At 43.8% G+C, this 25788-nt stretch overlaps 1 protein-coding gene across 2 annotated transcripts in view; it reads left to right on the top strand.

Moving 5' to 3' along the window:
• Positions 1–25126, top strand: part of epc1a (enhancer of polycomb 1a) — a 29760-nt gene extending 4634 nt beyond the window's left edge. For both annotated transcript variants that reach the window (XM_030398409.1, XM_030398408.1), the window contains 13 exons: positions 7114–7273; positions 9479–9624; positions 10080–10286; positions 10497–10645; positions 12344–12497; positions 13645–13803; positions 14041–14130; positions 14359–14507; positions 15944–16362; positions 20315–20436; positions 20842–20983; positions 21953–22367; positions 23389–25126. In XM_030398409.1, coding sequence (XP_030254269.1) covers positions 7174–7273; positions 9479–9624; positions 10080–10286; positions 10497–10645; positions 12344–12497; positions 13645–13803; positions 14041–14130; positions 14359–14507; positions 15944–16362; positions 20315–20436; positions 20842–20983; positions 21953–22367; positions 23389–23461 — 2325 coding nt within the window. In that variant the 5' untranslated portion in view covers positions 7114–7173 and the 3' untranslated portion in view covers positions 23462–25126. The remainder of the gene's footprint in view (positions 1–7113; positions 7274–9478; positions 9625–10079; positions 10287–10496; positions 10646–12343; positions 12498–13644; positions 13804–14040; positions 14131–14358; positions 14508–15943; positions 16363–20314; positions 20437–20841; positions 20984–21952; positions 22368–23388) is intronic.
• The last annotated feature ends 662 nt before the right edge of the window (positions 25127–25788 follow it).

Raw genomic sequence — 25788 nt, 5'->3', positions numbered from 1 at the left:
TGCCTGCACTGAATGCACAGAGGAAACTTGCTTTCTCTATTTAATTACAACATTTGGGGAGCGTAGTGTGTTTATGTTAGGGCATGCATGGCGTTTAACGGCTTCATTCATGTTTTAAACATGACACCTGTTTGTGTGAAGTGTATAGAGGATGATGATAGTAGTCTGGATTGATGTAGTCATATTTAAAGTATTTATTTTTTGTAAAAACCAAGGTGTGCGTCTTTGAGTTTGTGTCAACAGTTGAGTTTAGTGCATTAAGTTTTCTGTGAACTGAGGTTATAAGAATCTAACATTAAGTTTATTTTCCCATGTAGATTGTTGTAGCCTCACTGTCACAAATAAGAGTTTATAGCATCCACGTATTTGCTTTTCAAGTTGTCACTTATTGTACTCTTACATTTGTTTTCACCTGTCCATTCCACCATCACTCCTTCCTAGTTTGTTTACTTTTGCGCATTGTATGTTGGTGTTTAGATTTGACTCGCATTCAAATCACATTTAAAGATAGAAATGATTTGCATTGTGCCCGTGGACAGATTATGTAAAGCCATACGACTATAGCCCGTTTGAAGCTCGGCTTGTCAGCTTGGATACAGCTCAGACGAAGCTTTTGAATGACCAGCGAGTCAAATAGAGCAACTCCATTTAGTTCACTTTCCTCTGCTGACAGCAATATAGAGTTGACTCTAAACTCTAGCCTGCACGTTTACATTTTTTTGGACCAAAATGCGTTTTAAATCTGTATTGTTTATGTCGTTATCTGGTTGTTGTTGCTGCTGTAAACAAAGCATCAATGGCGGGTTCTTTAGCTGGCGTTTACAACCCCTCCTGCCCCGCACGGCTGAATTTCTCCCAGTCACCTTTATCGGCGGGAGAAGCCTCTCTGTGCCGCCGGGATGCCTCAGCAGACACAAACACAAGGAAAGCACATACAGGGGCCCGCAAAGTCAGCAGAAATCCTGGCCCCCTGTCGGCCCTCCCCCCACCTACTGTACACATACACACAGCGGCGTTACATAACAGAGTGACAGAAGAGATAAAGAGGACAGTTTTACTACAAGGCTGTGCGTGGCTTAGCTTCCTGACCCACATCCTGTCCGGCAACAATGGAGTGTTTCTGTGCAGCGCTGAGTGACCACATGCTGGCGTCACAGTTGTGTCTGTTGGAAAAGCGAAGTAAGCACACAGTTATGAAATTGATTTAGATGCATGCATTGATGGAGTGGGCACACATAGGAAGGGAATATCTTTTGGAACCTGTTGTTTGGTTGTTGTGGAAGTATATGGTTTGCTGATAGGAAGGGTACATCTGGTGTCGGCGATAAGAAGAATCAGTTGCTGATGGACCTCTTCTCGAGGCTCATTTTAATCACCAAAATAAGAGCCTTTGTGTGGATGCCTCATCAGCATTCATGGCGTCAAACCTGCCAGAAATAATTAACGTCTAAAAGCACCATTTGTGCGCCATCAGTAGTTGCAAGTGGACTGGAAATGTGGCACTTTAATCTCTAATAATCTGTGAATGCACAATGTCCTACAGACCATAAATCACTTGACCTGCTCTCTTCCACCGTGTCTACTTTTTTTTTTTTTTTTTAGCCTCCGTATGTCAGTTACATATCAGTTCATCGTAGCAGTATGCATTTAAGTTAGTAGATTTATATGACAGTGGCCAAAAGGAACATTTTGTTCCGTCATCTAATCAGGAGTCGGTAATTGTTATATTTGCACTGATGGATAATTATGTAGTGATTCATCGAGTCAGAGTTCAGACGAGCAGGTGTAGCTCGTAAGGAATCACAACGGTCACACGGATAATGGCTGTTGAAGTGAAGTCTGCAACGTAGTGAGGACACAAAAGGAAATGCACAAAATAGCTCATGAGTATGTACGTTGTTTGCACAATTTGCTGCCGTTCGTAGTCCAGCAGTGCTTAGAAAAAGCAAAAATGAAAAGTAAGTTTATGCACATATTTAAGTATTTTGTTTTGTCGCATTAATTGCAGTGCTTTGTGGATTTTAGCCATAATAGCAGATTGCTTTCTTTAAGAAGTGCTCACCTTAGTCTGATCGTCATGAGCTGAAAACACCTGCTGGAGGCCAAACTTGCGTTGCCACGGCAACTTTTATTGGAGTCATCTACTTTTCTTGGGAACATTTAATGGAAGGAACGTGTGGTGCTGTGAAAAATAGATTTCCATTTGTCTCGCTTCTTTCTGCATCTGTGGCCGCGGCGTGAAGCAGCACTGCCTCTGTGACGCCTCGGCAGTCCCACAATGCTTTTTCCAGCGAGAACAGGAGAGTTGGAGGGTCATTATTACTTTGTGATTCCTGAGGTGAGAAGCAGGTAGGACTGCTCTGTATCTGAGAGTTTTCAGCTATTGTGCCCGCTGCGCATCCATTAGCGTTCAGTTGCGTATCTTATGAAGTGTCCATGAGCTCTCGCCTCCTCTCATTTGTGGTTTGCTTGGTAAGATCGTGAAAGCTGACTCGGTATTTCAGCACGGACAAACATTTGAAAAATTGCGGTTTACAAATAGAGACAAGTCAGCTCAAAATTCTGATTAAAAACAGACGGTAGAAATACTTCCTTGAATATCCTATTTTACTTCTTCCCATGTGCCATTCACAAAAGCCCTTTATCCCCACTCACCCAATTCCTCAGCAGAGGAAATCCAAGGCTGTGAACCGTGGTTGTGAGGATCACAGCTGCGAAAGATCAGGATATCTTTAGGTCAGAGGCAGCCTGCTGCAATCTGCCAAGCTGATATCCTCTCCAGAAGCGTGCAAAGGCAGGTCTGGGTCCAGCTCAGCTTTAATTGGTTCCTTACGCTCACTCTTTATGCAGGTTCCTTAACTGGCAAAGCTCAGGGTTCACCTGCGTGTCAGACGATGGGGGTTTCACAGAGGGTGGTTTTCGAGGATGTGTTTGACAGGTTACATGACAGAACAAACCCTGTGCAGCGTTGGTAAAGCGTTGGTTCATAGACTTAACACAAGGTTGCATCAAATCGGCCGACAACTCCTCGGTGAAGCAGGCATCTGTTCTTGTATTTGCCAGCGTTGAGAAACCTGTAGCTGCTGGTCACACAGCCATGCCGGACGCCTGTTGCAGAGTATTGCTGGATTCATTGTTTAGGGATGTTTAGAAGAAAAATATTTTACATTTAAACTTTTTAAGGCATGGAGGTTCAGTTGTTGAAGGAAGCAAGTGGCCGTGCTTTTGAATTTACCATCTGAGTCAGTGCGTTTACATGACACTCAAGAAAACCAAATTACTGGGTTAGTCTGACTATGAACGGATTTTTAAGATGCATGTATGCACCTTAGTCTGACTAAAATCGGACCGGATCGGATTTCTTATAGTCAAATTAAAGCACCCAGATTATTCGATTGATAGTCGCATTACTCCATGTTACTGCATGTATACGTTCCATCAGATCGGATCGGATTTTGCGTTCTGCACAGGCGCGAGATTTTTTCCCCGGGGCCGTGAGCCGGAGGTAGACGGACGGCGGCGGCGGCGTCTTTCCTCCAAAATCACCGCAAGAAAGAGCACCATTGTGCCCCTAGTTTGTGTAATTATCATGTACCCCATATATGAAATGTACAAAGATGTAGCTTCGTCTTGCTCTTCGTACGCCATCCAGGGTTCTCCCCAGACGGTGGAACAACGGCGCTGCGCCGCTATACGGCTAGGTCAGCGCCGCTATACTCAACAATGTTAGCTGCTTTATAGCGGGTGTTTGTGGGCTGCCGCGGTTGACGGGGACGAGCGTCTGTCCGTCCCCCGGTTGACGGTGACGAGCCCCCGGCTGACGGCGATGATCGATCGAGCGTCCCCCCCTCGACTGACGGTGCGCCGCTATACTAAAAATTTCTGGGGAGAACCCTGCCATCTTTCTTGAATGCCGAGGCAGCTGGCGACGTAAAGAGGTCAGCCGGAGGTGGCTCTGTCACCACTAGTTGAAATGGGTACAGCGCCACCTATCGTACCAGGGTTTGACATGCTTCGGCCCAATAATCCGATTTTCTCACCGGCATGTATACTCGGATAATTGCAGTTGTCTGATTGAGTATCATAGTCGAACTACGGCTGTAATCCGACTAAGCTGTGCATGTAAACGCACTGAGTGTGAAGTTTGTATGTTCAAGCTTCCTCCCACCGTTTCCCCATGTTAGAAGAATTGAAGGTGGCCTGTATGTGTCAATTGGTCGTACCCTTATACCCTTGTTCTGCAGTGTCAAGCTAAACCAGAGTTATTGTTTTGACCACAATACATGTCTAAATTAAGACGCCACTCCCTTTCACATCAGTGTTCAGTAGCTTTTTCGTTTAATCATTGGTTAACGCCAGCTGTATACACCAAATAAAATTGATTCTGCTGCTCTCCAATCTGTCAGGCTGGTATTAAATTGAGAGCCGAGGGAACTGCAAGAACACTATGGCAACTCAACTGTGTTCAGGGTGCATTTTTCTTCACATTTAGAGTTTGAAATAGCTGAGATCGGGGTATGGAGAACCACAGCCTCGGCAGTTTTAGACCAACAGTTTCAGACGGGCCAAGAAAAGGGGATTGTTAAATGTACAATCACACGAAACTGTTAGCTAAGTGCAGGCGGTTGTGTATTTGTGGGCAGTGAACATGGCTGTGTGAAAGTTTCAACAAGTCTGGCTGCACAGTCTGCAACATACTGCAACAATCCAAGCTAAATGAGGCATTTTTTTGTCTTTAAACCTGTGATTTGAGTGTGCAAACGTGCCAAATTCAGTTGTGTTTAGAGCAACATGCCAGCGTAAGTTGGTGACAAATTGCTAGTGAATGGACGGCAATTTGTTTGTGGTGCGTGTATGTTTACATCCCAAACTCATTTAGAGCCACTAACCAGCAGGCGGTGGGTGATGGATGTTGCCTGAATCCTCTCGAGTGAACACTTTCACTCCAGGTCCTCAAGGTTAAATTCACAATGGTCCGACAAACACAGTAAGCTGTTTTCTTTGTGTATTGGTTGTAGAGAAAGTGTACAACGCTTGGCTTGCTGATAAGCTTACCAGGGGCAGATGGTTCAGCTCTGGACACACGCTGTGTCCTTTCATGCCAGCTCACAGCTCCGATATGGTTCCCCTGTTACTCCACGCGGGGCTCCTCATGGTTTTGGATTATACGTAAGGTCCTAACCACTTAAAACTCCCACGCAAGTGTGGAAGTGTCTAGAATATACTAGTTTTCGGGTTATGCAGATTAGCCATGCACAGACATGGTTTCGTCGAAGCTCAAAATTTGCCAGCAACAATTGGTGTGTCATTGAACGCTGACCCATATCTCAAAATCCACAAGAAACTGACTGTGAAAAAAAGCGTGTAATGTGAAAAATGAGTAGGAGCCCTGTTAAAATACTTGTTAGAGCAAGATGGGCCTCAGTCAGTTGGACTGGATTGGCCATCTGTTGCATCAACTGCTGAGAGAAGGCCGCAAAGCAAAGTAGGTCTGTTTATTCGAGTTACTCAATAAAAGGATGTTTGTGAAGGACTGGCAGTAATATGTTTTCCCATCATATTTTTTCTGCTACAGTGAAAAAAGGTTTGTTTGTGTGGGATTCTTCTTGGCATCCCATTTTGTAGGTGAGTGTATCAGATTGCATAATGTAAAAACATTCAGCGCTTGCTGAGTTCAAGAGTCAAACGGTATGACTCATTCGTCTTTGTCCTTGTTTGTGCAAGTTGGTTAAAGTGCCAGCTTTGCTGCTTGCAGAAACTTTCAGGTATTTAATCTCTGAGCCCATGACTCACATGCGTGAACTGTGTTTTTGTAAACTTGCACGACAGTTCTCCCTTCCGACTAACTTTGGGGCTTGCTCCTGCTGATAGTTGAAGCAAATGAAAACAATGAGTCACTGTTGTGATAGTAGTGTTACCTGTGCAGGGCTCAGAATGACGTCTTTGCCAGAGCTCCTGCTTTGAAGTATAACCACGCCAACTGTGAATCTACCTCCATGTTGTGGCAGGAGATTGATACACTGATGTTAATACTCCTAGTATCTTAAAGACAGGCCAGCACAACAAATGCAACACCATTTCTCTACCTTTGACTCAATTGTGTGAGATACAGCAGTGAGAACTGTGATGCTATATATAGGCGATGGAGCCGGGATGAGGAAGTGATGAGAAATATAACGGTACTGATATTTTGTCCCACCCAAATTGGACTTGACATATTATGACAAAGAGTAGGTTTATGTTCTGTATGATCAGAGAAAACTGGATTACAGATAATGTTGAAAAGAAATGCGAGAAAACATATTGGAAGATAAGAAGGGGATTTAGGAGGATATGTGTCTGCCTTATCCTGTTTTGAAATGCAGAGTTTTTGGATAATTGCCACTTCTTGCGCCCAGTGTAATGGGAAGACTTTAATTCTGTTTGCATGATTCAGGAGTAATACTGAGGTGTGAAAAACAAAAAAAATCATTTCTTTTTGTTTATTTTGGATTTTGTTTTTCTACACAAATGTAATCCCCTCTTAAAAGTTCTGCTGGTAAATGTTCCCTAATGTTCCCCCTCTGATTATAGTTTAGAATTGTAATCTCCTGATGTGAAATGTCATTTCCCTGTGATTGTGTTGAGGCGTGCTTGGATTGACCTCAGAATCCTGCAACACAAACCACATCAATTTGCACACATGCTTGTACTCCTGCGTCCTGCACTTTAATGTTGCTAGTTCTGTAATATCCGGTTGTTTTGTAGATGTTTGTCCTCTCGGGTTCCTGTGTTCAGTAGATCTAGAAACATTAAGAAAATTCATTAACCCCCTGATAAAACGGCGGTATGTTTCTCACCAACTAAATCAGCCTTGCTTATTTTTATTCCCATTCCGTTACACAACCAGTATACTTATTTGTCGATGCATATCCATTTAATGAAGTGATATTTATGAAAAACAGTTTACGTCCACCGGTTGATAAATCGGATATTCACTTCACCCTGTTAGTGGGAGCATGTCTCTGGGTGAAAGAGAATAATATACAAGTAAATGAAAAGTGGATGCAGAGCTCTTTAAAGTGCAGACAGATCTGTTGTAAACAGCTTTTTTTTTTTCTTTCTTTCTTCCAGGAGCACCATCTCCAGCGGGCCATCTCCGCGCAGCAGGTATACGGCGAGAAGCGGGACAACATGGTTATCCCCGTCCCCGAGGCAGAGCGCAACATCACGCACTATGAGTCCCTCTACCCCGGGGAGTTCAAGATGCCAAAGCAGCTTATTCACATACAGCGTGAGTAGCAGGCCGCTTGCAACAAGATTATCCTCTGAGCTGTGTCAGTGGTCTGTGAGCACGTGGTGATGTTGTTGCTGTCTGGATGCGACGGCTGTGTCTGATGGGTTCAGCGGGGTTTATGCCGCTGATCGAGAGATTTGTGCATTTATGTCCGGGGTTTTTTGTGGAGCAGTTAGTTATTATTGTGGATGTGATGTCAGTCCAACTGGCTCAGAATTGAGCAAGCCTGATTTGTGTCTGGTTCTATTTAATCTTTTCAAAAAGTGATCAATCACAATGTTTGTTTACAAAAGCTTCCAGGTAGAAAAACCAAGCAAGAAATTGTTTAATTCAACTATTGTTACATGTCTGATTACTAACAGCACTCTGGAGACCCGACTTCCCGGTTTGGCCACGGACGAAAGAAAATCACAGCTCGAGTGTTGTCTCAAACTAGAAGTTAGTCCAAGATGCTGATGTTGCATAGATGTCAAAGCTACACTGTACATAAAATAAGCAAAGCAGAAAGTTCAAAAAGGTTGGACCAAGGTGTTTAACAATATATCTTTAAATGTTGCAGCAACAGCTGAAAATAACACAAGTTTGCCAAGTTAATATATCTCCGGAACACAAATAAACAGCTATTTTTCTACCTGGAAGTGACTGCTGTTGCTAGTACAGCATCACAGTGATTCGGTCTCTAGATTTTGATACAGAAGCTGATGAAAGGACACTGAATATCACTCCCTTATGTGGATAATCAAACACAGCAGTGTTGCAGATTTCATGTGAAATGGGACATCTGTACATCTGTCTTGACACGTATTGTGTTACAGTGTTGTCCCGGGAGAGTCCTCATGCAGATGTGAGATATGAGGACAGTGTTGGAGAAGTCTCCGTGAGAAATACAATAGAGGGGTCGGTATGTTATTGGTGGAGAAAGAAACAAGCACTAAGGGCATTCTCCATTTAAATATTTCCTGATGAAATGGTTTGCAACCCAAAAGAAATGCTGATTATGCACACCTACTTTGTGTATCACAAGTGTTACACCCCTCCGTGCAAAAACTTTCCATCCATCGGTACACTGTTGCCAGCATCTGGTGAACATAGTCATCTTATTGGTTTCATTCTGTGTAAGTGTGGTTGATTTTCTGGTTCCTATAATTGCAATACAAGTTCCATCATCTGGAGAGAATAAGCGAACACGGCATTAAACAAGCGGCCGGAAGTCACAGTCAAGTATTTTTCAACAAAAATACGAGAACAGATTTTGATTTGTTTGCTGTGCGCTGCAGCCACTAGTTGAACTCTATTTGCATTAGCAGCATGTAAATCAGAAAAACCGCAGTGGCATACATTGTCATCATAATCACATATCTGTGTTTCTGCTATTTAACAGCTTAAATAGGGGGTGATGAGAGGGAATGCTGCATACCATTCCAGATGCTTCAGGTTTTGACAGGTTAATGTGTTGATTATAGTGGAGCTCTCATAGTGACAGTGCTGCAATCATACATTTTTCTGTTTTTTTTTTTTTTTTTTCATGTGTTAGTCACAGTCGCTGATGGATTACAACAGACAACCACTTCCCCATTTTACCCGACAAATATGTTATTGCGTGGACAATCTCCAGGCCACGGCTGGCCCGACTGGCCAGACTAACTGGTCGGGCAAAAAATAAGACAGAAACCCCAGGCAGTATCTATGAGCAAGTGGCTGATTGAGTTCCCAGCCTGGATGCTGGTGTTTGTCCTAAAGCAAGCTGGTGAAGGCACAGACACGAGCACGGTGCTTTGTCATGATAAAGTGGTGTGCTAATGTTTTGAATAACGTCTCACAGTAGTTGTCTAAGCAGGCGCTTACATTTCACGCCCCATGGTTTGTGTTTATTGACATTGCCTGAGAAGAACTGCTGCCAAATACAAGTGACTCTGCATTTTAAGGTCATGATATGGCTAAATTTAACTTGCTCCCGAATCACATTTTAACATATGTTACTACTGAAGAAAATATCTTACTATGGAAGAAAATCTACGCTTTTCTTTTTTGCAGAGTCATCAAGTCTGAATAATCTGCTCAGGTGTGTCATTATTTAATAATAACCCATCAAGGTCATGCACAGAGTGTTTATAGAAGTGGTGTTGTGTCTACTGCAGGCAGTCTTGCCTTTTGAACAAGTGTGTGTGTCTGTCGAGTAACCAACTCCTCTCCCTCTCACAGCTTTCAGTTTGGATACAGAGCAGCCAGACTACGACCTAGATTCAGAGGATGAGACGTTTGTGAATAAGCTGAAGAAGAAAATGGAAATCACAGCCCTGCAGTTTGAAGAAATGATAGACCGACTGGAGAAAGGCAGTGGGCAGCAGGTATTTGTCAGCTTCTGTGGGGAGAAATGTTGGCTCGCATGGTATTTACACACACACCACTCTGGCTGTGCTTCACACAGAGGAAATAAGCCCACTAAGTCAGATTGTGCTTTACTTTGTGGCTTTATCCTGTTTTTCACAGGTGAGTCATTGCATTAGTCCTTGGTTTCTTAAAAGTTATTGAAAGCATGGAGATATTGTCACCTCTGACTAATATGTAGTCTACTTAAATTCATACAGCTGTGTTAGAAATATGAGTTCTTAGGTATGCCTGAAGTCAACAACACTCCTCCACTTCACCACACTGCTGCAAGACAAACAGCTTCTTTTTTTTGTAGTGTTTTAAACTTGTGCTTTCTGTTGGTTTATATCTTCATTATGCATGCAGCAAATAAACTCTCAGTACATTTGCTTTGGCTGTGCACTGACCTGGTCTCTCTTGTGTTGCTCTGCAGCTCGTCAGTCTCCAGGAGGCCAAACTGCTGCTGAAGGAGGACGACGAGCTAATCAAGGAGGTTTTCGACTACTGGAGCCGCAAGAGGAAAACCTGCAAGGGCGGCTCCCTCATCCCCAACGTCAAGCAGGAGAAGAGGGATGGCTCTAGCACCAGCGACCCCTATGTGGCCTTCCGCCGACGGACGGAGAAGATGCAGACCAGGAAGGTAGGAGTCTAAAGCCAAATGAAGAAGTTGTTCTTCATTTGTTCTTCAGGGAATACTGTTATTAAAGTCAACACCAGTACGTTGTTGTTGTAGCAGCAGTAGTAGTAGTATTTCACCCAAGTCAAGTCAAAAGTTTTGAAAGCCTCAGTATCTCGATGTCTAAATGGGAACACTTGTTACTGTCTGAGTGATCATTGTTCCATTTTTCAGAACCGAAAGAACGACGAGGCGTCGTATGAGAAGATGCTGAAGCTGCGCCGAGACCTGAGCCGAGCTGTCACCATCCTCGAGATGATCAAGAGGAGGGAGAAGAGCAAGAGGGAACTGCTGCATCTCACACTGGAGATCGTGGAGAAGAGGTAGGAAGTCTTTCTTTTCTTGCCGTGTGAAATTGGTGCCTAGAGAGTTTGACAGTGGTTGTTATCATTGTCAGCACTGAACCAGCTGCCTTGTTAGGCAAGTAGCTGCTGTCAGAAGGCTTTTTTTGCAGGGATTTATGATGGAGTAGTATGATGATTGCATGCTTTGCTTCTCTAATTAAATGCTGATGTTTATGAACAGACATTTCTTTGGATGGCAGTTTATCTGTGTGCTCTTGATCTGTCGGTTTCTCATAAGGTTTTAAAACGGTAATTGTTAAGTGCCCAAAAGCTGAAAAGGCCACTGTGTCAGACTTTTTCGTGGTGTTGGATGGCTTATGTGATTAACCCACATGTTAGATTAGGCTTTTGTTTACTCATCAAGATGAGATCCCAAGTAGAGGCCGTGAGGACACCACTTGATGGTATGAATGAGTCAGCCACATATTTCCTGTAAAGTCAGGCTTCACTGCTCATGTTAATTGGGGGCACAGTTATGTACTCTGTTTTGCATGCATTATCAATTTAGAGTTCGTCCTGTTTATTCAGCAATGTCAGGAGCAAATTAGCTCATTGACCTCTCCGCGGCTGCAAGGATCTTTTCCCCACATCTACACCGGACAATATGTTTTTTCTTATTGTGTGTTTTTTCTTTTCTTTTCCAAGCTCTCCACTTTGAAACGTTCTCTCTTCCCCCCCAGTGGCGCCTTTGCGATCCATCTAAACATGACATCCGAACAGAATGAATTTGCTCTGAAAGTAGCTGTCAGAGTGAGCTTAAATTGGACCCTTCTCCTTGAAGTGCTTTTGATTTGTAGTGACATTTCAATTTCCTCTTGTTATCCCGGCCTGGTTTCATCCCGCGCATCAAAGCCAGTGTTCACTCCCAGATTGGACCACTCTATTCTCAGCAGATAGCTTCTCGGGCCCACTTCATGATATTATGTTGGCGTAGAGTGACCCAGGTGTTCTCGGGGGTGTGTGTAGTCCGACAGTTGTGTGTTTTGGTCTCTTCCTTTGCACTGAAGCTGAGGTTTGTGTGTGTGTTGGCCACAGCTGTATGCTGTGCAGACAATTGAATATTAATTAGCAATCCTATCTCTGAATATTGCAGTATAGTTGACATGTTTCTCCATATTTAATATTTTGTAGAACATGTTAATGTAAATGTGACTTGTATAAGACACTTTAGATAAACTTAGAGCTACAGCTACCAATTACTTTTATTATCGATTAATTTGGAAATTGTGATTAGATAAAAAGATTCTTTAGTCAAACTCTTCGTTTACTGTCAGAAATGACACAGAAAAGCAGAAGATTTAATTATCCAAATAGTTGCCAATTAACTTTCTGTCAGTCGACTTAATTGACATCTCAATTAATCACTGCACGTCTACTATCTTAATTATTAGTATTGGTATATCATTAGTGTAAATCTTAATTTAAAACTTAATGAATTGCTTAAGAGAACCTTGATTGAACTTTTAATTTGTCATTGAGATTAGATAGAATTCCCCTGATAATGTGGACACATCTGGTATATTTTTATATCCCTCACTTGAAGCACGTGGCCCATTTTAGACATATTTCTTGGTTATGGCTATGCTTAAATTATAGGGACCTGTTTCTATGAAGCATTACGCTTTGCAATGTGCCACCTTTTAAAGCTCACCGTTCCTTTTCTCTCTTTTCCTTCAGGAATGGAATGCCAGACTTTGGCAGCGAGGTGATGGCAGAGGCGATTGCGCAGCGAGCTCTGGTGAAGCCCGTCTACACCATCCCCATCATTCCCCTGTCCAGCAGCAACCAGTACAGACACCAGGACCACTTGGATATGAAGGACTACAAGAAAGTAAGTCCGTCTTCCATTTACAGCACGCTGGCTTCCTCCTCATTCTAATGTCAGGAACAGAATGGAAAGTGATTTCCGTCCGTTCTGGCTCTTGATGAGTGTGGGTGTTGGAACAGAATGTCTGCACAAGTATCAGAAATGTTTTTGACTTACCGTTTGTCCTTGAGTCAATTCACACTGAAGCGAGGAGCTGTATGATGCCGGAAACCGATTTTATTATGAACACTGGCTTTATCTATGACCTTGAGATGGTCATTGTTGGAAAGGTACATGATTTGAAATGCCAACTAGTTGTTAACCAGTGAAAATCATTGCTGTACTGGGAGTTTATTACAGATTTTGGTCTGAAAATGAATGTCAGATCACGCTATTCATGCCTGGTAATGTCATAGAGGTGGTAGGGTAGGTGTTATGCTTTATGTGCTGGTTCCTTCAAACTTGAAGCGTTTAATTTAAAGCACAGTTGCCATATGCTTTGTTAATGTCGCACATCATTACACAGCGCTGTTGTGAACTCCCTGTCACCTCTTCTCATTATAACTCCATTAGCTCCAGTGTCCAACAACCCTCCCCCTGCCCTGCAGGGACACAACGATTTCCCCCTTTTTTTCCGCTCACGTTTCCTCGACCAGCTGGTTGACTTTTCCCCTTTTGTTTACAGACGCTCATTTTCGGTTTAACTCTGCCCCCCTCCTCCCTTATGACTCTAACCCGCACTTCTTCCATTGATTTGACACAGCAGTTCTCCGTTGTAGAGTCCCTGCCTCTCTGTTTGCTTTGTCCTCCACGACTAAGGCCTGAATGGGATCTGACTAATCCTAGTAGAGTTGGAGTCTGTTCAGACAGGGAGGGGTCGTCCCACTGGGGAAGTTGGGGTGAGCGGTGGCACGGGTCGGATTGAGGAGGAGGAGGAGGAGGAGGAGGAGGGGGGCAGCCATCTGGCTAGGCAGCGGCATCTGGCACATGCTGCCATCTGCATATCAATGCCTATTTTACTCACTGTTGTTCCTACACACTCGTCGCCTGCGCGTAGACCACCAGCACTACACCACCGCAGCAGACAGTATTGCCTTGCATCTTGGAGTGCCTTTTTATTATGCAGACTGTAGTATAAACATTGAGCGCTGTTTCCCTCTCCTCTTTGCAGCCGGAGAAGACGGAGGCAGTACGAACTAAGAGGAAATATGAAAAGAAACCCAAGATCCCTCCCCTGTCGGCACCTCAACATTCAGGGCCCTCGGTGTTCAATCCCAAGGACCTCAACCAGTACGACTTCCCCAGCTCAGACGAAGAACCCTTCTCACAGGTGACATGATTAAATATCCCATGAGTGGGAAGTGATTTCATTTGGTTTCGATGCAATTCTCAGATGGATTGTAATATTAATAATAAAAGAAGGGAAGATCAAAGCAGAGCCAATATTGACTTCTTCAGCAACTCTAAAAATCTACTTTGCTTGTTATAATACTGACTGTCAGGTGTATGAAGGTTATGTTTTGAAGCCCTCAGCTCTTCGCTGGCTAATATACTTTTTATGTTATAGATCCATTCAGGTTCCTCAGAGGCAGAAGAGGAGAATGACCCAGATGGCTGCTATGCGTTCAGGAGGAAGGCTGGCTGTCAGTACTACGCCGTGAGTGCCCTCCTGTGACTCCTATGCTTCTATTTATAGTGCCAACAGCAGGCTGGTCCGTCTGGCTGCTCTGGCTGTTAGTCTTCCACACTCTGCTGGACAGAACAATACAACAACAAAGACTTGCCATTTTCTTTTCTGATTCATTTCTTTGCATTCGGTTTTAATTGTGACACCCACCCCCAACCCCCCTGTTTTTCTCTCTGTGTCCTCTTCATCTTCCCAAAGTCTCGTCCGGACCAGAGTGGCAACTGGCCCTGGGTAAGCCCGTCGGAGGGCGGGCTCGGCGACCCACGCTTCCGCTACTGTCTGACCTCGCTGAACATGCCACGGCGCTGCATAGGTTTGGCGCGGCGCCGCGTGGGCAGAGGGGGCAGGTGAGTTCAGTCTGGCTGTTTTGGTTTCCTCACACATGCCGATTCTCATGCAGCTGCGCAAGTAAAAGGGCAGTGGATTGTTTCCAAGTCCTGAAAATTTGGTTAAATCAGAAAAACAGGTCTTCATATTTAGTTTTTTTTTACTTTTTGATGTCTGCAACGTAAAGAATAAGTGTGATATGATCAACTTGTTGCCCAGGTACTAAGTGGATTTACCATATACATGAATCCCTAAGTTGAGAAATTCAGTAAAGAAAATGAAGTCAGATTATTGTGAAATGAAATGTGTGTAGGAATGCTGCCAGTACCAACCCTGCGCAGGGGAAACTCAGCCAAGTGTTGGCTGTAGCTGCTGAGGTTGTTTACCATACCAGCTCTTTGGCAGGTTCCCAGCCATCATTTGGCAGCACATTCTTTTATAAATATCAAGCTGGCTGCTAAAATGATGAACATGACAGTCTCATTTTGGGATTCACCTGCCACCGTGGCCTGTAGACAAATCAGAAAACTTAGCTTCTGCTGAGTTTTAACAGCAACATGTCCTGCAGCTCACACTGATATCTCCTCCGTAATTACACAGACGATTGAATAAAACACAAGCTGGAGGAGTCAGCCAGCGGCTTCCACCGAGCCGGGTGTTGTCGAGGAGACCAACTGTGTTAGGCAGTGTCTGTTTCACAGACGCACATGAGATTGGCAATGTTCTGTTTCTGTCTGCAATCAACCTTATCGTCAGCCCCGAGGGAGACTGAAGGACCAGTGCATCTGTCTTCTTCAATATGATGTGTACTTATGATGGGAATACTCGATTGTGTACGAAACATGGAGCTTAGTGCGTTTGTTTAGCCTGCAGGGACCGAATGTTAGTCAGTCCATTTGTTGTTACTTCCAATGTCCAGAGTTATCTCAACAACGATTTCTGTGTAATGAAGTACAGCTGCACAATTTTCAATTTGACTTCATTTAGAAATGTCAGCGTACAGTTTTGATTGATGACCTTGTTCTGGTACCAGCCACAGACCAACAAAAGGTTGTTTAACCCCACTGGTGATACGGCTCTAGACTAGCTAAGATAGCTATAACGATGATTTGTTTTCTGGATTTTAACAAGCGTTACAGCCTCATGAAGCTGCTGCACGCCTGTAAACTTTGAGTCTTGTTCCATTACATAAGTGTTCTAGTCGGTGCTCAAGGCAGAACTGCATGTTTTTCCCGTTTTCTGTGCAATACCAGGCTCTGTATTTGGAACTGGCCTGCTGGACGTTGTAATTACATGAGCGGTATGCGGGGAATAGCCACACTTGTGCAACACTCATGCTGTAGTCATTACAACATCAACATCTATGTTTTTACGAGTCATCTTACCTCAGATGACTTGCAGTTATCACCAGCTCACTTATGGTGATTTATTGTAATGATTTCTTCGTTTATTTCAGGAGCTTGTTGGACAGAGCGCACGCAGATCTCGACAGCATCTGTCAGAGCCTGGACTCTGACCCGGAGCCCGAACCACTCGCCTCACCACTTCCAAGTTCTCCGCTCCGCAACTCCAACGCCAGTACCTCAGAAACCAATACCTCGGATCCAACCAGCTCCTCCCACCTTCCCTCCTCTTCATCATCCCTGTCGCCATCTTCACAAACACCTATGGACCTCAGCCAGATTCTTTTGAACATTAAAACTTGCCGTTGGAGGCACTTCAGACCACGGACGCTATCCAATCACCCCTTGGGTGGAGACTTGTCTCGCAGAGGATTTAGGGATTTTAGCCGGACAGTGTCGGGACTAACCCGGACATTGTCTGGAGGAGCCAGCACCCAGAATCGCACCGGCCCGGCCCCCACGCCTGTCAATGGTGAGTCAGTCGTTTTCCTCCATCATGCTGCTGCTCTGTGTTTTCTTTTGCATCTTTAATATTGTATGTCTTTAGATTGAACAGCTTCATTCTTTAATTGCTTTATTGTATTGTAAGTGAAGGCTTCTTGGCATCACAAGTAGCAAATTTAATATAGGTTTGATAGGCTGTCTGTTCTGTGAGTAAATTTAGCCTGATCGCCCTTTGTGCACTCTGTTCTGTAATTAAAGGAGTAGTTTAATTTGGAGAGCTTCAGTCAGTGAGTTTGCTTTCAGTTAATTTCACAATTGTTATGAGGTCTCTCGTCTCATCTCTTTGAATCCAGGTGGTTTGTCTTGGCCTGTGGTCCAACAGATCTTTTGTGACTCTGGATTGTGTCTCCAAGTTTTAGATTGGTCGTATTTGTTAGGATGGTTTTAGACTGTCTGGGTTGTCTTTTATTAGTAGTCTGTTTAGTTTTATGTGCACTTGTATTTATAACTACATTCTTATCTTGTGATCATTCATTACTCATTTTGTATACTCATCCTGGTCATCTGTAATTCGCTGTTAGGCTGCCAAGACGGTCTTAAAAAGGTGTCGTGACTAATAACAGTTGAGTCCTCCCAGCTAACGCTGAGGTGAGAGTTGTGTGACATCCATGTCATATAAACAACCAGAGATATTTACGATGTCTTTTGGAGTTTCTTACCAAAACACACTGTGTGTATTCTTAAGTTCTAAAACAAGTGATGACTGTGTTTCTGCATCGGTTGTATCCATGTGTGCGTTCTTGCTGGCTACTTTGTCTTTGCTGGAGCTTCGCAGTGTTTGTCAGCATTATTGGTGTTAGTGGTTAGTGGTGTTTGGGCGTACTCTGATTACATTACTTGCCCACCACCCTGACCGCCACTTTGCTTTCTGTTGTCCCCTTTTTTTTTAAATCGATCAATAGTCAGTTGGGTGATGGATGCTACAACTACAAAGTAAAAGTGTCTGCTCAGTACAGCGGAGTTGCCAACAACGAAGTGGTAGCACTGAGTAGCAGGAGTCACATTTCACTTATCACGTGACCAGATTAAGGATAGTTGACTGGCAAGATGACGGCGGAGGATTTGTCGTCTGAGTGAAAAGCAAAAGTGCGTATTTGGCAATATTTGGGATATAAACCTCGTGCCTTCTTTTCTCATTACTCCCACAAACTGTAGGAGATTCTCCCAGACACATTTCAAACGTATCCACCGTTAACAATTGACCATTGTTTGTTTTCTCCATCATCCCATTTTTGATGTATGATGGCTGTGAGCGCTATGGAGTAGTGGTCGGGCCTCTACCACAGGAATTTGTGCATGCATGTCCCTGTCGGTGTCCACAATGAAAACAAAACTACGTCCCACTTGTAAAAAGTTTGCTGTATTGCGCTGCCAGTGGTCCAAAACTCCACAGGGGAGCTTTTTAAAAGCTATAATACCTTGTGGTAGAAGTGGTGTGGCAGAATGTCTTTGTGTGACAAATCTCTCTCGTCCCATGGGACGTATTGTCAAGTCGGCCGAACCCTATAGAAGCTTTAATGAATATTAACGACAGCCTCAGCTTGTCAAGTGTATAGAGAGACTGTTAAACGCTCAGTCAGATGGCGTGGCAGGATAGGCTGCCGGCTTTGACCGTTAGAAGATCGTCTCTGTCAGACTTCAGCTCTTCATCTCTCAGTACAGAAAACAAAAAGAGACAGAACTGCCTTTGTGGTGAGCACAGGGAGGGATGTAATTGAAAAACGTCTCCATGCATAAAATGATGTGAGGTGCCGTTGTTTTAATTGATTTTGTGCATGTGAATATTCAGCGGTGAGAAAAATAAAGCCAGGCTCAAAAGGCAGCTCGGCTCGCCGTTGTTGTGTAACACATTTTGATGAGGCACCTCAAAGGTAGAGTGCTCAGCTCCAGCCTGCTCTCCCCTGCTGCTGCTGGTAAATCACATGAACTTTCTGCTTCCCTCTCTGCACATTATAATACATTAATTCCTGCTCCTGTGGCTTGGGGGGGGAGTCAATTAGAAATAGTTTGTTATAAATAGATTCATGAGACGTGCTGGAGTGGGTCTGGGCTGGTGGCTGCAGAGAGGGACACACTCCGGATCACAGCAGAATGTCAAGCAAATTACAAGGGAAATGAAATCATTCTCACCTACCTCAACCTCTAACTTCTCCATCCTTGGCAAAGTTTAGGATGAAACAAGATCTGACTTTGTTTAGAGGTAATTTGTTACGCTGATGAAATGAATTCTTGTGGAATTTGTTTGTGTTTGCAGCCCTAAACTTTGGAAATGTGTCTTTGCGGTTACTGCTTGCCATTTATATAATCCCCCCCGCCGCAGTGATTGTCCAGACATACTGCTAATTGAATGCTGATAAAAATCTTGAGAACTAGATACAAGCTGACGTCCTGCGGAAGGTTTAAATTAAGTGTATAAGAAGCAGAAGAGAACTCATTTTGTCTCTGTCTGTATTTTTTCCTCCTTGTGATCGATGTCTTTATTTGGTGAAATAATAAATAGCTGCCACCTTGCGGGTTATTTCAGTAATTAAAGTGAAGTGAAGTTTGAAAAAAAAAAAAAAAAAAAAAAAGATGTAATTTGTTGTGGAGTGTGCCCACAGCGAGGAGTCATTACTGTGGCATTGCCTTGTTTTGGCTGTTTTCTAGTCTGAGCCATTTATCTCGGGTCTAATTCTGACTCAGGAACTTAATGTTTTTCTGCCTTTTCAGGGGACTTCTAGCTGTCGTTAGTCCTCGTTTATGTTGTTGGCAGTTGCCTTTTATTTTGTTGAGTCATTTGAAAGTAATAATAGTTCACTGCGGAGAAATGCGACGGTTCAAATTGGTGGCTGCTTTGTTAATGCTCTGTGAGTTGCTGGATTTATTTCAAACCTGCTGCTCTTATTTTCATTTTCTTGCCTCAGCTTCCTCCATGTACCTAACAGGCTGTCTCACTGTTACAGACCCTCAAATTTAGATTTTAGAAATGTTCACTGGTGACCTGATGGTTAGAGAAGCATGCTTGTGGCCATTGGAGGACTGCTGGTTCGGTTCCCCCTACCCTGCAAGAGTCGTTGGGTTTTGGACTGTTAGTCGGACGATTCATTGATTTAATTAATCGTGCAGAAACGATCATTTGTTGAAGCCCCGCGTCACTTAATTGCTTGAACATAACCGAAGAGACCTTGCTGTTTCTGAAATATCGCCTTCATATGAAATGCTAAACCCATACTGTTTGGTTCTGGCTCACCTTTCTGCGTGACACAATGCTGTCTGGCTACACACTGGTTTGACCACTGAGATATGTTCGAGCTCACGCCACAGGTAGAATACCTCGTGGCATTTTATATTGTTCTGTTCTGCAAGTGAGAGCTGTACGACGGGCCTCAGGAGTGTACACCGCTGTGTGTCTGACGTGTGTTTGATAAGCCTTCAAACTGGACTTCATCGCTTTCCTTTTCCTTATACCTTTTACCCTGCAGCAACACGCCCACATCAACTAGACCCTTGTGTTGTCGTGCCACAGAGCCCTCGCTGTCTAAAAGCCCACCGAGGCATCGCTTTTGTGTACACGCACTCAGACTGACTGTTATAGTAATTGACAAGCCTCCTTGTAACATACAGGAGTGAAGGGTTCATGATGAGTTCTTTTTACAGCGCTAAGTTGAATTTCACTTCCATCATTGAGTGGAAGGGGATTGACTGTCCTGTTTTGTTTTTTTTTTTAAAGCTGTCAGCCACACACACATGCTGTATTTTAATGTGGGTGAGTTTGATATTTCAGACGCTTTCTTTCCCCCAGACAAAGGAAGAGAAACTAAATCCTTTTCATTTCAGTTTAAAAGCAAAAATTAAAGGAAAAATGATACTCTTCAGTGTGTGTCCGGCTCTCTGTCAGCTCTCTGGTTTTAACTGCTGCCTCTACCTCTTCCTGTCCACAGTGTTCACGGCAGAGCAGTACCAGCAGCACCAGGAGCAGCTGGCCCTGATGCAGAAGCAGCAGCTGGAGCAGAGCCAACAGCAGCAACAAGCCAACAACTCGGCAACAGCCACCAACACACAGGTCAGTGAGGACGGACACACCTGCATTTGTTGTAAAGGAAGGTAGAGGACGGTTAATCATCTCATCGTGCTCAGGATCACATTTGAGATTCACCTGCTTCTACTCCAGAGCGATTCTTTTTTAGTTAATACCATTGTGTGTAAATGTGCTTTTGTGACTAAATGGATATGAATTAGAGGTTAAAGCAGCCAGACGTGTCCTGATATGGAAATCATTTACAGTTGAAGGTCAGTTCACCCATCCTTAGGAAATGGGACAAATCCTCATTCCCACGAGCAGTATTAATGCCATTGGCTGAGTTCCTGTTTGGCAGCAGAAGTGCAGTTTCAGCACTTTCATACGTTTTTAAGCCGAGCGGTCAAGTTTCTGGCACAAACCAGCGTTTTCTCCCTGGTCTCCATCCAGGCGCTCGCGTCCAAGACGTTGGACCAGGCCAGCGCCCAGTTTGCTGCTTCGGCCCTCGTCACCACGGACCAGCTGCTGGCCTTCAAGTCCAAAGAGGAGCTGGTGCTGGCGAGTGGAGTCAACGGGGTCCTGGCGGGTGCAGGTGAGTCTGATGTGATTACTAATTAATTAAACAATTAAGAGCAAATTGTTTGTAGATCTGAGTAGAGAAGTGGATAGCTGCTAACTTTTGTACGGTGGGGATGGCTACCTCACAGTAGGGGGTCACAAGGGGTCACCAGATAATGAAAGGACTGAGAAAGGAAAATATTTCTGCTTTACTTTCTCTCGTTTTTGCTTTTTCTTGGGAAATCCAGCATAGTTGTGCCTCTGGAGGCGTCTAACAATCACTCCTTTGAAACAAACCAGGGAGGAAAATCACTTTTTGGCCAAACTGCTCACAGCTCAAGTTCCAAGTAGGGCTCACATTGTGTTGAGAGGCCACAAGTAGGTGTAGCCTCGTTTGAGTGGTGTCTGGAGCTGGCGTGGGACAATACAAACACTCCTGTCAGCAAGTGACTGCTAATCAATTCTGAGAAAGTTGGGCAATTCTTGTTTTTTTCTATCCACTAATCTATTCATCAGTTACCCTTCAGCTCTTTCACATTTACATGTATTTAAATGGTGGTGGAGAGAAAATGAAGAAGACTTTCCAATGCAGTGCAGTTATTACAACAACATCATTACCAACAGTCTTTAAAAGTTACAGCAGTGTTGCATCAACACCTCACTGTCGGTGTCAACAAGACTGAACATTACGAGCCGCACACACACGGGATTCATTGCACGGCTGTTGTGTTAGATTGCATTAGATTGTGCAGAGACTCCTCATAAACTGTTGTATTATCATTGAATCTGGAAATCAAGCCAGCAATACTAAACCCAATTCTTTTTTACATGAGATGATGTCAAAAATGGGTTCCAAGTCTTTTATATGAGGATTTCCTGAAGAGGAGTGACAAAGTTATCATGAGAATAATCTGCAGATGAATCGATAATGAAATGAATGGTTAGTGCGGCCTGTTCTCGCTGCTTTCCATCTGTCTAACGAGCGCTCTTCTCCGTCCACCAGGTGTTTTCAAAGGCTTGCACCTCTCCAGCACCACCGCAGCTCTTCACCAGACCAACCAGTCGACACACACTACCACCTCCGTGGCCCCGACTTTCCTCCAGCCCTCCTCCAACTCGGCCACCCCTTCGCCCGCCAACGCCGTCCCCACCTCCCTCGCCTCGGCCCCCAGCGCCCACGCAGCGGCAGCGCTGGGGATCCTGGGATGCGGCCCCGCCAACGCCACCCCCGCCACCACTCAGGTCCTCATCGGGAACAACATCTGTCTAAGCGTGCCGTCGGCCGCCAGCCTGGCCGCCGGACGCCACATTCCCCGGACCCTCGGCAACGTGCCACCCTCTGCCTTAAAGCTGTCCGCCACCACCAACATACAGATGCCCAAAGTCTCCGGAGCATCTTCCATGGACCTGGGCTCAAGGTGAGGCTTCATCCTGGTATAGAGTCTTTATTCAGGATGTGTTAAATTGTATTAAATAGTCGAATAAACGTTCCTAGCCTTGAATCGTGCATAATTCACTGAAAAATCTGCTAGAATGTTAAAGAATGTGACGAAAAAAAGTGTCCTTTAATCCAGAACCAGCACCAAAAGTTAATTGGGTGCGTTCTGGCTGAGACTCACCCCCCATCCAAGTTTCACTGGGAGTCTGTGTAGTTTTTGTGTAATCCTGCTGACAGACCAACCCACCACGGCCCCAAAACATTACCTCATTTGTGGACGTAATTATCCTCAAATTAAAGCGTTTTCTTACTTTGGAACAGTCAACTAGTCCAAGTACAAACTTCCAAATGTCAGAAAATTAGTCATTAGGAACATCCCTGGTGTTAATGCTAAACTAAGCTAATTATCTCCTGGCGGCGGCTCCACATAGCTTACACTCATGTAAGTGGTGTGAATTTTCTCACTTGGACATTTTCCTCGGCTTCGTTCCTGCATCGTCGTTCCGAGATCTCTAAAAAGAAAAACCACAGACATTTGTTGATCCTGCATCAGTGTGAAGTCAATCAAAACAGATATTTAGCCCCAGAGGCTTTAATTAGTTTACAAGTAGAAGTGTAGCTACAGAGTTGAAGCCTGCACACGGTAGTTTGATTCCTTACGGCAACGTTTTTCAGCCCCAGAAAAAGAGAGCTTTGTTGTAAGTCTTGTTGAAACGGTATCAGATCACATTTTATGTAATGTTTGTTTCTGGATGAGCAGCAGCAATCCCTGGTTTAAACATTCAGTTAGACTCCTCTAAATGTTGCCAACGCTGCGTCTGCCAGAGATAATGCAGCTGAGAATAAATCTCGCCTGAAACACAAGCTGAAATAATGTGACGTCAGAGCTCTTCATCATTCACACAGACGAGACATCGATTGTAGGACAGTGAGAGAAGCAGTTCTCACAAATTAAAAACCAGAAACATGACTCGTCTCCTCTCTTCTCTTCTCCTCCGCAGGGATAATCACGACGAAGACAAGCCAGCACTGAACAGTATAGCAGACAACACAGTGGCCATGGAGGTGACGTAGTAGCGGTGCAGTGAAGAGTCCACTCTTTAGGTGCTGTGCATCGTAGCATCGGGAATGCAAAAGGGACAGCAGGACTCTGACGCAGACTGACAGAACGACGAGAGGCCGCGGCCGCTCGCTTGCAATTCTCATCTCTCATACTTTTTAAAAAACCCTCTTTTTGTTCGTTTTTGTTTTTTCTTTTGTTACTGTTAAAAAAGTACAAGATCGACATCTGTAAATTATGAATATGGCAAAATTAGTATCTGTACAGTAACTACATATTTGTAATATCCCCCTTGTATATATTACTTGAATACAGAACTGTCCATTTGTGATGTTTTGCACTTGGGAGTCAAAAAAAAAAAAAAAGTAAAAGCCAAGTAACTTGTGGCGAGTGTGAGAGATGTGGGAGTTGTATAGACAAGAGTTTTATCACATCATGTGCATGGTGCGGAGCCTGCTGTTTTTATCTATTTATTGTGCTGTGTTTACAGTTCTTTTGTTTTGTTTTTGGTTTGTTTTGTTTTTTTATTTGTACACTGTACCTTCGTTGGTTCCTGTGCTGTAGTAAATGTTAGGTAGCTACGGACTCCTGGGTATTTTTGTATATTGTGAACACAAAGCAGGTTCCCTCCCCCCCCACCCCACCCCACGCGTTTATTTTGGGTCCCTGTGCTTCTCTCTGTGGATCATGTGAAAATCAATGGTGACATACATACAGACCAGGAGAGCCAGGAGGAGGAGGAGGAGGAGGAGGATGAAGTGGAGGCGGAGGCGGAGGCGGCGGCGGCGGTGTGTTGGCAGGTGACTGTGGTTCACTTGAAGAGAGGCGCTCCTCTCTTCCTGGGAACTTCCATCAACATTGTCCCAAACACAAGTAACAAAACAGGGATGAAGTCTCTTCCCAGAAGCCTCTGCTGCTTCTGATTAAAGCACTATTTTTTTGTGACGTTTTAGTTTTTTCGTTCATGGTTTTGATAAATATCAATGCTGCTTTTGTATTTTTGTTTTGTTTTGTTTTTTTTAAAGGGGTAATTCTTCATTTTCATGCAAGCAGAGTCCCCTTTTTTTTATATTTGTTTTATCCCACAAAACATTTTTGTAAAACAAAAAATCAGTTATTTTTGTATTTTCCTTTTTTTTTTTTTGGTTCTTGTGGTAAACTTGATTGTAAGCTTTTCGTTTATTGAAAGACTTCATTCTTTTGTTCATTTGTTACTTGGTCATGCATAGGTGATAAGGGAGGCGAATGGGCAGTAATCGCTGTACGTGTTTCATCATTCCAGTTTTTAATAACAAAAAATGCTAACGAGGGGACGGAGGGGTCGTTGGGGAAAGCGGCCCGTTTTCTCCCCCCCTCGCCTCCCCCTTTTTTCTTTAATTTCGTTTTTTCTTTGAAAAAAGAATCTCCAGACGGCTGCAAGGCCAAAAACCACAAGTATTGGGTGCCTTCCTTTGGGGAATTTTATGTACTCTCTTCTGTGAAGAGTTAGGCACAAAGGCAGCATTACTTAGTAGTGCTTCTCGTCTTTGTCTGAATCTGAATGCCCAGTCCAATGGCAGGATATATCCATGAGGTTTACTTGTCCCACCTGGAGGCTGAAAAGACTAAAAAAAAAAAAAAAAAATGTGACAGAACTCTCACTAAAATAAGACAATAAAGCCCAGGGCATTAAATGTGAATTGTTTTGGACTCCCGTGTCTTTTTAATGTGTGTGTGTTTGTTTGTGTGTCGTCGCAAATACCTGAAAAAACAGGAACTGAAAAATGAGGAAGTTAAAGTTACAGTTTGATTTTTATCTTTTAACGACTTCAGAAATACAAATGTAAGGTTTACCTTGACACGTTAAGTGTTGGGCCAGGGCTAGATATAAGGTAGAAAGATGCAAATATGTTTTGAAATTGGTGCTTAAAGACCAAAACGGACCAGAACACACTGGGCAGCGACACGCCGATAAACACTCCTGGTGATCGATGATAAACGAGTCGGACGGAGCTTTCTTTCAGCTTGTTCGTTCTCAAGCAGGAAAAAATCGCCTCCTGGTCATAAAGTATATCATATTACAGCTGAACAGTCCGCTACAATGTGTTTTTGAAAACATTCGAGGCCAGAAATATGCAATTCAATAACAGAATCTTGATTCATACGAAGGTCGAGTCAGCAGCTGTTTAGCTGAGCTCAGCTAAACAAAGAGTTGGAAGCAGAGGGGAAAAAAAATCTTGCTGGCTAATCCAGGACACAACCTCTGTAGAGCTTCAGTTTTATGTGTTAGGAAACTATTTGTGAGCTTTGGAGGTGCTAGCAGAAAGATTTTCTTTCCTTCGGACAGAGCCAGGCTAACAGT

The sequence above is a fragment of the Sparus aurata genome, chromosome 19 (genome assembly GCF_900880675.1).
Source record: "Sparus aurata chromosome 19, fSpaAur1.1, whole genome shotgun sequence".
NCBI classification, from domain to species: Eukaryota; Metazoa; Chordata; class Actinopteri; order Spariformes; family Sparidae; genus Sparus; species Sparus aurata.
This window is presented reverse-complemented; position numbering and strand designations above follow the sequence as displayed.